At 46.5% G+C, this 12,812-nt stretch overlaps 1 protein-coding gene across 4 annotated transcripts in view; it reads right to left on the bottom strand.

Moving 5' to 3' along the window:
* Positions 1 to 12,812, bottom strand: part of LOC5503392 — a 29,312-nt gene that overhangs the window by 2,290 nt on the left and 14,210 nt on the right. For 2 of the 4 annotated variants that reach the window (XM_048730484.1, XM_048730487.1), the window contains 10 exons: positions 12,661 to 12,788; positions 12,003 to 12,283; positions 9,280 to 10,191; positions 7,893 to 8,538; positions 6,929 to 6,994; positions 6,293 to 6,404; positions 5,875 to 6,001; positions 2,399 to 2,478; positions 1,942 to 2,042; positions 119 to 213 (listed from right to left, as the gene is read on the bottom strand). In XM_048730484.1, coding sequence (XP_048586441.1) covers positions 119 to 213; positions 1,942 to 2,042; positions 2,399 to 2,478; positions 5,875 to 6,001; positions 6,293 to 6,404; positions 6,929 to 6,994; positions 7,893 to 8,538; positions 9,280 to 10,191; positions 12,003 to 12,283; positions 12,661 to 12,788 — 2,548 coding nt within the window. The remainder of the gene's footprint in view (positions 1 to 118; positions 214 to 1,941; positions 2,043 to 2,398; positions 2,479 to 5,874; positions 6,002 to 6,292; positions 6,405 to 6,928; positions 6,995 to 7,892; positions 8,539 to 9,279; positions 10,192 to 12,002; positions 12,284 to 12,660; positions 12,789 to 12,812) is intronic. The other 2 variants (XM_048730485.1, XM_048730486.1) reach the window with 2 other exon arrangements.

Consider the following 12,812-nt stretch of genomic DNA (forward strand, 5'->3'; position numbering starts at 1 on the left):
ATGGTATTAAAGGCGATGATGATTATGATGATAATGATGCTACTGACTAGTAGTGATAATGACAACTAAGTCTGATTTCAATGATAATGATGGAGGGTACCCCTTAAGTGTGGGTTACCTGTGGATCAGGTGGCGAAGGTTCCTGTACTTCAAAGACAGGCACAGAGCGGTAGCATAGTTAACCATTGGAATGGTGAGGAGAAAGCGGAACATCTGAAAGCGAGCGTGGTAGGAATTATGAACTAAAAAGCAGAGACTTTGCCAGAAAATATGTGTCTCTTGACAGGGTTGGTTGACATGATGGTGACGGGGAGGCCTACTCAGTGGCGCTACTATCGCGAGAGGGTGGGGGGGGAACAAGGAGGTAAGGTTACCCCACCGTCTTATTTGACATGTTGCCAAGTAGCGCTACTATCGAGAGGGGAGGGGAGGGGGGGGCAAGGAGGTCAGGTTACCCCACTGTCTTATTTGACATGTTGCCAAGTAGCGCTACTATCGAGAGGGGAGGGGAGGGGGGAACAAGGAGGTAAGGTTACCCCACTGTCTTATTTTACATGTTGCTAAGTAGCACTACTATCGCAAGGGGGGTGGTATGGGGAGAGGTTACCTTTTCTGTTTCATTTGACATGTTGCTAAGTGGCGCTACTATCGAGAGGCAAGGGGAGGGGGGAACAAGGAGGTAAGGTTACCCCACCGTCTTATTTGACATGTTGCCAAGTAGCGCTACTATCGAGAGGGGAGGGGAGGGGGGAACAAGGAGGTAAGGTTACCCCACTGTCATATTTGACATGTTGCCAAGTAGCGCTACTATCGAGAGGGGAGGGGAGGGGGGAACAAGGAGGTAAGGTTACCCCACTGTCATATTTGACATGTTGCCAAGTAGCGCTACTATCGAGAGGGAAGGGGAGGGGGGAACAAGGAGGTAAGGTTACCCCACTGTCATATTTGACATGTTGCCCAGTAGCGCTACTATCGCGAGGGGGGGGGGGGGGGGGGCAAGGAGGTAAGGTTACCCCACTGTCATATTTGACATGTTGCCAAGTAGCGCTACTATCGAGAGGGAAGGGGAGGGGGGAACAAGGAGGTAAGGTTACCCCACTGTCATATTTGACATGTTGCCCAGTAGCGCTACTATCGCGAGGGGGGGGGGGGGGAACAAGGAGGTAAGGTTACCCCACTGTCATATTTGACATGTTGCCAAGTAGCGCTACTATCGAGAGGGAAGGGGAGGGGGGAACAAGGAGGTAAGGTTACCCCACTGTCATATTTGACATGTTGCCCAGTAACGCTACTATCGCGAGGGGGGGGGGGGAACAAGGAGGTAAGGTTACCCCACTGTCATATTTGACATGTTGCCAAGTAGCGCTACTATCGCAAGGGGGGGGGGGGCAAGGAGGTAAGGTTACCCCACTGTCATATTTGACATGTTGCCAAGTAGCGCTACTATCGCGAGGGGGGGGGCAAGGAGGTAAGGTTACCCCACTGTCTTATTTGACATGTTGCCAAGTAGCGCTACTATCGCGAGGGGGGGGGGGGCAAGGAGGTAAGGTTACCCTACTGTCTTATTTGACATGTGGACAAGTAGCGCTTTTATCGCGGGGGGGGGGGGGGGGCAAGGAGGTAAGGTTACCCCACTCTCTTATTTGACATGTGGACAAGTAGCGCTACTATCGAGAGGGGAGGGGAGGTGTTACGGGGAGGAGATGTTACCCCCGCTGTCTTATTCAACTTGTTTCTAGGTAGCGCTACTATCGCAGGGGGGGGGGAGTGGTACGGGAAAGGAAAGGTTATCCCAAATGACTCATTTAACATGTTGCATAGTAGTGCTACTATCGCGGGCAAGGGGGATGGTACGGGGAGGAGATGTTACCCCACTGTCTTATTTGACATGTTGCTAAGTAGCACTACTATCGCAAGGGGGGTGGTACGGAGAGAGGTTACCTTTTCTGTTTCATTTGACATGTTGCTAAGTGGCGCTACTATTGCAGCCTTCTTCTTCGCCTCTACCAAAGCAAGCTCTGATAATAGGAACGCTGTGTGCTCTGTACACAAGGAACAGACAAAAAGTTAAATGTCAACTCTGCTGACATCAATTTGTTCAGGTTAGCTGTCACTGTAGAGGATCGTTACTTGGGATCATTTATGTTTACCTTGACTGTTGCTGTAGAGGATATTTGAGGAAGTACGCAGCTGCTTTGTCTTCTATTATCTTTGTTCTACAAAGGAGCTCTTTTGTCTCTATTTTTCTCGTTCTTTGTGTTGAGGTGCGGATATTGTTCATTTGCCCAATCAAATTTCAGCTTGTAAGAGCTACGTACTGACCCGGATCTTTGGGATCACTAATGTTTACCTTGACTGTCGCTGTAAAGGATCTTTATATGGGATCACTAATGTTTACCTTGACTGTCGCTGTAAAGGATCTTTATATGGGTGAGCGCGATGGACGAGAGAGTGCTGAAATATGCCGTACTTCGGCTACTGAAAACACAAGGAAGGCGGATCAGCAAATTAGGACAAAGACAAATTGCTTGGACTTGCGGGTGCAACTAGTTGCACGATACGAGACAGAAGGGTGTGACATTTGGATTAAAGAGGGTACAGCTTATTAGTTGCACAGAATAGAAAAGTGTGTCGTTCGGATTGAGGAGGGTACAACTTATTAGTTGCTCTCTACAAATGATCGTAAATCGCTCGTTCTGATTGGTCAAGGGTCCATGTGTTATTAGAGGACACACGCACGCTTGGCGTCAGCATGCGCGTAGGCGCTCTCCAAAACTAGTAACAAAAGAAAACATTTTAATTGTTGCATAAAACAAATAGATCCAATTTTTTTGTGTCTTTCCACTAATAGATGCACAGAAGATGTCACAGCGCCTACTGCGTCTCGTTTCGTACTTTTTTATTCATAGCGCGCTGTGACATTATCTGTACATCTATTATATAGGAGAAGGTGACTTTCTGATTAAGTAGGGTACGATATACAAGTTACACGTTATGGGGGTGTGACGTGAGGATTTTGGTACCTTACTAGTTGCGCTATGTGATAAGATAGGAGGACACTTACTAGTTGCGCTATGTGATAAAATAGCAGAGTACTTACTAGTTGCGCTATGTGATAAGATAGCAGAGTAATTACTAGTTGCGCTATGTGATAAGATAGGAGAACACTTACTAGTTGCGCTATGTGATAAGATAGGAGAGTGTGACGTCTGGATTAGAGTGGTTTTTAAAATCCCGTGAAATATTATTTCGTTTATTTAGTACAAATACACTGTATTGTCTTTGTTCTCTTTCGTTTTAGCTTGACTATTACACTTTAACAATCACATTTTGTTTCACGGGATTTTGAAAACCACTCTAAGGAGGGTTGTACTCACTAGTTGCGCTATGTGATAAGACAGGAGGGTGTGTTGTCTGGATTAAGGAGGGTTGTACTCACTAGTTACGCTATGTGATAAGACAGGAGGGTGTGTTGTCTGGATTAAGGAAAGTTGTACTCACTAGTTGCGCTATGTGATAAGACAGGAGGGTGTGTTGTCTGGATTAAGGAGGGTTGTACTCACTAGTTGCGCTATGTGATAAGACAGGAGGGTGTGTTGTCTGGATTAAGGAGGGTTGTACTCACTAGTTACGCTATGTGATAAGACAGGAGGGTGTGTTGTCTGGATTAAGGAAAGTTGTACTCACTAGTTACGCTATGTGATAAGACAGGAGGGTGTGTTGTCTGGATTAAGGAGGGTTGTACTCACTAGTTGCTCTATGTGATAAGACAGGAGGGTGTGTTGTCTGGATTAAGGAGGGTTGTACTCACTAGTTACGCTATGTGATAAGACAGGAGGGTGTGTTGTATGGATTAAGGAGGGTTGTACTCACTAGTTACGCTATGTGATAAGACAGGAGGGTGTGTTGTCTGGATTAAGGAAAGTTGTACTCACTAGTTACGCTATGTGATAAGACAGGAGGGTGTGTTGTCTGGATTAAGGAGGGTTGTACTCACTAGTTACGCTATGTGATAAGACAGGAGGGTGTGTTGTATGGATTAAGGAGGGTTGTACTCACTAGTTACGCTATGTGATAAGACAGGAGAGTGTGTTGTCTGGATTAAGGAGGGTTGTACTTACTAGTTGCTCTATGTGATAAGAGGAGGGTGTGTTGTCTGGATTAAGGAGGGTTGTACTCACTAGTTGCGCTATGTGATAAGACAGGAGGGTGTGTTGTCTGGATTAAGGAGGGTTGTACTCACTAGTTGCGCTATGTGATAAGACAGGAGGGTGTGTTGTCTGGATTAAGGAGGGTTGTACTCACTAGTTGCGCTATGTGATAAGACAGGAGGGTGTGTAGTCTGGATTAAGGAGGGTTGTACTCACTAGTTGCGCTATGTGATAAGACAGGAGGGTGTGTTGTCTGGATTAAGGAAAGTTGTACTCACTAGTTACGCTATGTGATAAGACAGGAGGGTGTGTTGTCTGGATTAAGGAGGGTTGTACTCACTAGTTGCTCTATGTGATAAGACAGGAGGGTGTGTTGTCTGGATTAAGAAGGGTTGTACTTACTAGTTGCGCTATGTGATAAGACAGGAGGGTGTGTTGTCTGGATTAAGGAGGGTTGTACTCACTAGTTGCTCTATGTGATAAGACAGGAGGGTGTGTTGTCTGGATTAAGAAGGGTTGTACTTACTAGTTGCGCTATGTGATAAGACAGGAGGGTGTGTTGTCTGGATTAAGGAGGGTTGTACTCACTAGTTGCGCTATGTGATAAGACAGGAGGGTGTGTTGTCTGGATTAAGGAGGGTAGTACTCACTAGTTACGCTATGTGATAAGACAGGAGGGTGTGTTGTCTGGATTAAGGAGGGTTGTACTCACTAGTTGCGCTATGTGATAAGACAGGAGGGTGTGTTGTCTGGATTAAGGAGGGTTGTACTCACTAGTTGCGCTATGTGATAAGACAGGAGGGTGTGTTGTCTGGATTAAGGAGGGTAGTACTCACTAGTTACGCTATGTGATAAGACAGGAGGGTGTGTTGTCTGGATTAAGGAGGGTTGTACTCACTAGTTACGCTATGTGATAAGACAGGAGGGAGTGTTGTCTGGATTAAGGAGGGTTGTACTCACTAGTTGCGCTATGTGATAAGACAGGAGGGTGTGTTGTCTGGATTAAGGGGGTTGTACTTACTAGTTGCGCTATGTGATAAGAGGAGGGTGTGTTGTCTGGATTAAGGAGGGTTGTACTCACTAGTTGCTCTATGTGATAAGACAGGAGGGAGTGTTGTCTGGATTAAGGAGGGTTGTACTCACTAGTTGCGCTATGTGATAAGACAGGAGGGTGTGTTGTCTGGATTAAGGAGGGTTGTACTCACTAGTTGCGCTATGTGATAAGACAGGAGGGTGTGTTGTCTGGATTAAGGGGGTTGTACTTACTAGTTGCGCTATGTGATAAGAGGAGGGTGTGTTGTCTGGATTAAGGAGGGTTGTACTTACTAGTTGCGCTATGTGATAAGACAGGAGGGTGTGTTGTCTGGATTAAGGAGGGTTGTACTCACTAGTTGCTCTATGTGATAAGACAGGAGGGTGTGTTGTCTGGATTAAGGAGGGTTGTACTCACTAGTTGCTCTATGTGATAAGACAGGAGGGTGTGTAGTCTGGATTAAGGAGGGTTGTACTCACTAGTTGCGCTATGTGATAAGACAGGAGGGTGTGTTGTATGGATAAGGGAGGGTTGTACTCACTAGTTGCGTTGTGATAAGATAGGAGGGTGTGGCGTCTGGATTAGGGAGGACTGTAGTTACTAGTTGCGGTATGTGATAAGATAGGGGATAGGATATTGTGATAAGATATGATATTGTGTGACGTCCGGATTAAGGAGGGTAGAACTCACTTGTTGCGCTCCTGTTCGCCTGGCCTTACGCGGTCCTTCTCTATGATGATACATGGTCTGTCGTAGAGGGTACACAGGAGTCGCATGCGCGACACAAGCTTTGCCGAGTTCGCACCATTAGCCACGTCTGTAAATAATGAACGATCTCACATAACGTAACATTCTTAAATAAATAAGCACATATCCACATAAAAGGGAGCGGAAGCAGAGATGTTGAAGGCGAACCGACAGTAACGTAAGCAGGTTACTAATGTTATACTACATACTTTCATCTTGTGGTAGCTTTACAAAGAAGAAAACAACGTTGCCGGCCATCGCCCAGAAAAGTTTGTCTGTTTTAAGAATGTCAGTCACTTTGGTGATTATATACAACGGTCTATCTGTGAGAGAAGGATATTTGACGTGCTTCCTGCCATACCTGATACGAGCCTGCGTTCCACAGCCATCCTGTTGCTTACTACATAGTCACAGTTGGTCAGCTGACATACTTCTACGCGCATGTTTTGTTTGAGACGGAGCTGAGAAACTACCTGCAATGAAATTGATTTTTAGGATTACTTTCTAGCGCATTTTGTAAGCTCAGTTGAGTGGTGAACTATAATTAACTGAAATAAAAAGGATCTCATCGGTTTTCTTGAGAAAAAAAAATCGAAAGTTTTACTCAAGTCTTCCTTAGTCTATGAGGTGCAAGATGTTAGAATCTACGTCAAAGAACAACAACTCAACAACAGCAAAGAAGAACACAAATAGTGACTAAAAGATAACGATTACAAGAGCAAAGACGACAACAACGACAAAAGCGACGATGACAACAACACCAAATAAAAAACGAACACAACAAAAATTGCTACAAAAACAAAGACGACAACAACGACAAAAGCGACAATGACAACACTACATCAAAAACGAACACAACAAAAATGACCACAAAAACAAAGGTGACAACAACGACCAAAGCGACGATAACAACAAAATGACTACCACTACTAACCAACTTCAATAGAACAGCAAAAAATATATCAACAACATATAAAGAAGGGTGACGCTCTCATACCTGCGAGTTTGATATTTCTTTCGTGTCCACCAAAATAACAAGCTTGTCTTTATTTTTCTCGCTGAACTGGGAAGAGATCCAAAAAGTTAGAACAAAACAAATGTGAATTTACTCCGGTAGATGAGTGGGAGATTTTATTCTTATGCATCTCGATTCCAATATGGAGTTTCTTCTCGAGATATACATGGCGGGCGCATGAAAAGTAAAAAGCAAACACAGAATAAAACAGCAAACAAACGCATCAATCAGCGGCGGCTTCAAAGAGTCCCAGTCAGCCGCCATTTTTTATTCCTAGAAAAATACCAATTCTCTGACTGCATCCGTTTCCATCGGCTGGTATAGAGAAGCTGTTGTGATGTTTTATTGGATTTGATAAATTGGAGTTGATAAATTGAGATTTTCTAACATAACTCTGTCAATAGTGAGTGAAAACAATAACCAAACCAGGGGCCGGTTCCAGAAAAGCCGATTATACAAAAACAATATAGGGATCAAATGTCCTAACATTTCGCTTTGTTATGCGACCTTCGTTGCGATGCTGACTCGAAAATTGTGCTGGGCCAGACAAAAAGTTACATGAAATTTATACTTGAAATGAATCTGTCTCGCTAGTGTCTGTTCACCAACTCGAATCCTGCAAATGACATTTTTGGCAATGAAAAGGAGGTAATTACAGGCCATGTAGAGGTGTTCTGGGGCTTCTCTACGAGATAAAACCACTAAATAAGTAAATTTGAGTTGCTCTCTATTGATCTACTAGGTATTGATCTACTAGGTAACCAGTTCTGCACTCGCTTAATCCAGGGTTAGTAAATAGAGGGATTACTTGGCTTTCGGGAACGGCGAGTTATCCGTAGGTTAGCTAACCCACGATTAGCGCCTTTTAACCTGGGATCAGTCGCTGATCTAGAGTTAAGTTAATCGGCCTTTCAGGAACCGGCCCCAGGCCACATTTCAAACTCACCGACAGTCCAGAAGGACTTCTTGCAATAATGCTTTTATTTGGTACAACCGCTGGATGTGCGCTGGCTCGTGAGGGCGCCGTAACACTGGTGCCCAAGCTCCTCTCTGATTCTGATTCGATGCACGTGTTTGACAAGGGCGAATATTTAAAGGGGTTTTTTAGTAGAGAGTTTGATTGCGCTCGAAGTTCGCGTGAAGTGGGAGTAACTCCTGTATCTGAAAAATCATGTGGTCTAACAGCGTCTGAATCTGACGTAAAATTCCGTGCAGTCTTTAACGGAATATTTTCATTGTTGTTTGTATTGTTCCCTGTTTGGGGTCGAATTTTCGTAAAGCTTTCATTTTGAATGTCTTTCGAGGCCTTAGGCGGCTTGAAAGTTCTATTACTTAATAACGGTTTCTTTGTCGCTATCGTGGTATTTGAGGAGCTGCCGTATCCATAGGGTTTAGCAAACGTTGACAGGCCATTTGACAGTGACTGACAAGCGCTTTGATTCACACCTTTGTCTACCGCATTAACTTCCTGTTGCTGGTCAAAGTCGAAATCCAGCGAAAAAGTCGGCATGTCACTCATCTCCATGGTAAAGTCATCATCCGTCGCCGTCATCGCCAAGGCGATCTCCTTCGACTCACGCCGCTCTGATGAACTAGAGCAGAAGAGTAAAATTAGCCTTGCTATAATCCTTTTCCACTGAACAATTAGTCAATAGCAATTTAGTCAACAATGAATCCAACTGTAGTTTATGGAATATGTTAAAAGTATAGAAATATATACAAAGGGCCTGTGTATGGCCTGTGGCTGTAAGCTCATTCCACAACATAGACACGAAATTTTGCACCAAAAATGTATCCGGTTTTCTGCTGTTTGCCCCTAATTTGTTGATTTTAATTTATATTCACTGACGAATTAAGCGAAAAACGGAGGAAAAGCGGGACGTAAAATGTAAGTTCGCGTGAGAAAATCGGTGAGATGGAGAGGTAAGTAGAAAAAAGGGTAATTTTTTTCTTCTCCGCTTGGGTCTTCGCGCAGATTCACTCACGTGTGCTTTTTTCTCCGTTTCTTTCGCAAGTCGGCTTACTGTCGAATCCGTTGTATCGCGACCCGCGTTTTCAAAACACGATTTGTTTTGCTTTTCTGTTCCGTCAATAAAACCATTCTGAGCCAATCAGAGTCTCGTTTTGTGCACTTCCTGGCCTCTGGAAGAAAACCAGACAGTGTCGCGACAGAAAGCCAGGCAATTGCACTAGGCGAGAGATGGCAAGAATGTGATTGGCTTAAAATAATGTGACTGGCGGAACAGAAAATCCCAAGAGACAAAAAAAATCGATGTTTTGAAAATGCGGCGTCGCGATACAACGGATTCGACAGTAAAGGAAAGGAACCCTACCTGGCCATAAGTGGAGCTGCTCCAGAGGACGTCTTACTGTCATCAGCTTCCAAAGCATCCAAAAGGTCAAGATCATCTAAATCGTCTTCCCACTCACCCTCCCCAAGTACATCCCCACCCACTCCCCCACAGTTCCCTTTAGTTTGATCCAAATGTCCCGGGACTCGTGGATTGTCCTTTGCTTGACTAGACTTGAAGGTCCAGCTTTTGGTTCTTGGTTTAACAAACGAAGGTTTATCATTGTCACTACATTCTGCAGTTGTAACATTCCCATATCCTTCATTTTGATGTCGAATAGGTGACGTCACAGTCAAAGGACCCCTCCTGGAATTGACTTTACTGAAGGAGCTCTTGTCATTGTCAGCTCGAAATACACCATCACGATACCCCAAAGGTGACGACGAGGGAGTCATGTTGGCAGTTTTGGATCTGACATCATTGCTACTTGTTCCTGGTACTGAGGCAGCCCGATTTATCTCAGGCGGCTCCAACAGACGAGTTCCGGGTGAAGTGACTGTAGTCGAAGAGCGTTGTCGGTGTGTTCCCTGGGGCTCGATGACAGGGGTGCCACACACTTTGCTAATCTTGGGTGGCGTCTCCTCCGTACTCTCATCCAGGACTTTTATCCGCTTCCTTTTAACACGCTTTCTGGCCCTTCTTATTTGGCTGGCTTCACGAAATCCTTGCTCATTTTCGCTACTCGTCCCAGGCTCTTCCTCATCATCGCTTCTCGCCCCAGGCTCTTGCTCATTCTCGCTACTTGTCCCAGGCTCTTGCTCATTCTCGCTACTTGTCCCAGGCCCGCTCACGTCGCTCCCCTCACCATCTTGTTCACTCTCACGCTCCCATGTCTCTTCTGCCTCGGACGACGAGTCAGTTCGCTTTCGTCCCACGTTGTACTTCATTTTGTATCTAAGGCAAAAGAAAAATAAATAAATATATAAAACATAGGACAGGAGGTTAAACTGTGGATTGAAGATCGAATTATTTTGTCCTTAAATTTCCTTCTCTAGAATTATTTCCCAGGATCCCAGGATCTGCCATTGTTTTTTGTCCATGCCACAAAGAAACGGAATCACTGAACCGCAATACAACAAGAGTTTCCTCTTGTTACAGCCGAAACACACCTAAATAAAAAAAAGCCCCCCGGTACCCTTCACCTCAAGGTTACCACTACATTATCCCCTCTTCTTGAATCCCATCCCCCTAAATCCACCACTGCCTTACCCCCTCCCCTTGAATCCACCACTGCCTTACCCCCTCCCCTTGAATCCACCACTGCCTTACCCCCTCCCCTTGAATCCACCACTGCCTTAACCCCTCCCCCTGAATCCACCACTGCCTTACCCCCTCCCCTTGAATCCACCACTGCCTTACCCCCTCCCCTTGAATCCACAACTGCCTTACCCCCTCCCCTTGAATCCACCACCGCCTTACCCTCTCCCCTAGAATCTACCAATGCCTCACCCCCTCCCCTTGAATGCACCACTGCCTTACCCCCTCCCCTTGAATCCACCACTGCCTTACCCCCTCCCCTTGAATCCACCACTGCCTTACCCCCTCCCCTTGAATCCACCACTGCCTTACCCCCTCCCCTTGAATCCACCACTGCCTTACCCCCTCCCCTTGAATCCACCACCGCCTTACCCCCCCCCCTAGAATCCACCACTGCCTCACCCCCTCCCCTTGAATCCACCACTGCCTTACCCCCTCCCCTTGAATCCACCACTGCCTTACCCCCTCCCCTTGAATCCACCACTGCCTTACCCCCTCCCCTTGAATCCACAATTGCCTTACCCCCTCCCCTTGAATCCACCACTGCCTTACCCCCTCCCCTTGAATCCACCACTGCCTTACCCTCTCCCCTAGAATCCACCAATGCCTCACCCCCTCCCCTTGAATCCACCACTGCCTTACCCCCTCCCCTTGAATCCGCCACTGCCTTACCCCCTCCCCTTGAATCCACCACTGCCTTACCCCCTCCCCCTGAATCCACCACTGCCTTACCCCCTCCCCCTGAATCCACCACTGCCTTACCCCCTTCCCCTGAATCCACCACTGCCTTGACCCCTTCCCCTGAATCCACCACTGCCTTACCCCTCCCCTTGAATCCACCACTGCCTTACCCCCTCCCCTTGAATCCACCACCGCCTTACCCTCTCCCCTAGAATCTACCAATGCCTCACCCCCTCCCCTTGAATCCACCACTGCCTTACCCCCTCCCCTTGAATCCACCACTGCCTTACCCCCTCCCCTTGAATCCACCACTGCCTTACCCCCTCCCCTTGAATCCACCACTGCCTTACCCCCTCCCCTTGAATCCACCACTGCCTTACCCCGTCCCCTTGAATCCACCACTGCCTTACCCCCTCCCCTTGAATCCACCACTGCCTTACCCCCTCCCCTTGAATCCACAATTGCCTTACCCCCTCCCCTTGAATCCACCACTGCCTTACCCCCTCCCCTTGAATCCACCACTGCCTTACCCCCTCCCCTTGAATCCACCACTGCCTTACCCCCTCCCCTTGAATCCACCACTGCCTTACCCCCTCCCCTTGAATCCACCACCGCCTTACCCTCTCCCCTTGAATCCACCACTGCCTCACCCCCTCCCCTTGAATCCACCACTGCCTCACCCCCTCCCCCTGAATCCACCATTGCCTTACCCCCTCCCCCTGAATCCGACACTGCCTACTCCCTCTCCCCGAGTCCCACTGCCATACCTATTCTTCTGCCTATGATACATGGGAGTCTTGAAGTTCAACAGTCTTCCAACAGGGCTAAAAAGCGACTGGCGGTACACGGCGTGCATGTCCACCCCCGGGCTCTGGTGTCTCCTTTGGGGACAGGGCGTCACCTGGGTCCTCTGAGTGGAGTCGTCAATAAAGCTGTCAAACTCGCTGTACCCGTCCACGTCTTCGTCAGAAGAGTACTGGTCAATGTCGCTTCCCGAGAGCTCAGCTTCTTCATCAATGAAGTGGTTCAGACGGTATGTGTGCATTTTCTACAAAGGAGAATGGTAGTACATGGCTTGTATTATTTATCATGATAATAATATTACACTGTAGCCTAAAGTCAGTCATAATGTCAGTTTATGAGGATAATATTCAAAAGAAAAGAGGACAACGATAATGATGGCAATAGTTTTGATGTAATAAGCACATATGATTTATACTGCATTTCTGTCATTGTGCCCTTTAAAGCGTTTTATGATTTATTGAAAGCATCTTGTCACTTGCTTGAATTAGCCGATGAATTGTTTGAGTGGGTCGGTATTGTGCAGGACGGTGAAATGGCGGCGTGATTAGCCTTCTTTGATGCACCTATATTACATAAGGCCAACTATATAGCATTTCACCGTTTATTATAGACGGTGTATACCTTAGATCGTTTTGGTTGGCCATGTTGTGCTCTGGCTGGCTTATGCCGCTGCTTTATCTGAAAAGACTCTTTCTTCTTCATTCGTCTGTCCGCTTCTTCCACCTTCTCTTGCTTTTTTGGGTTGCATGCTGAAAATGAGTCAGTTGCAGGTT

This window comes from Nematostella vectensis, chromosome 7 (genome assembly GCF_932526225.1).
Source record: "Nematostella vectensis chromosome 7, jaNemVect1.1, whole genome shotgun sequence".
Classification (NCBI taxonomy): domain Eukaryota; kingdom Metazoa; phylum Cnidaria; class Anthozoa; order Actiniaria; family Edwardsiidae; genus Nematostella; species Nematostella vectensis.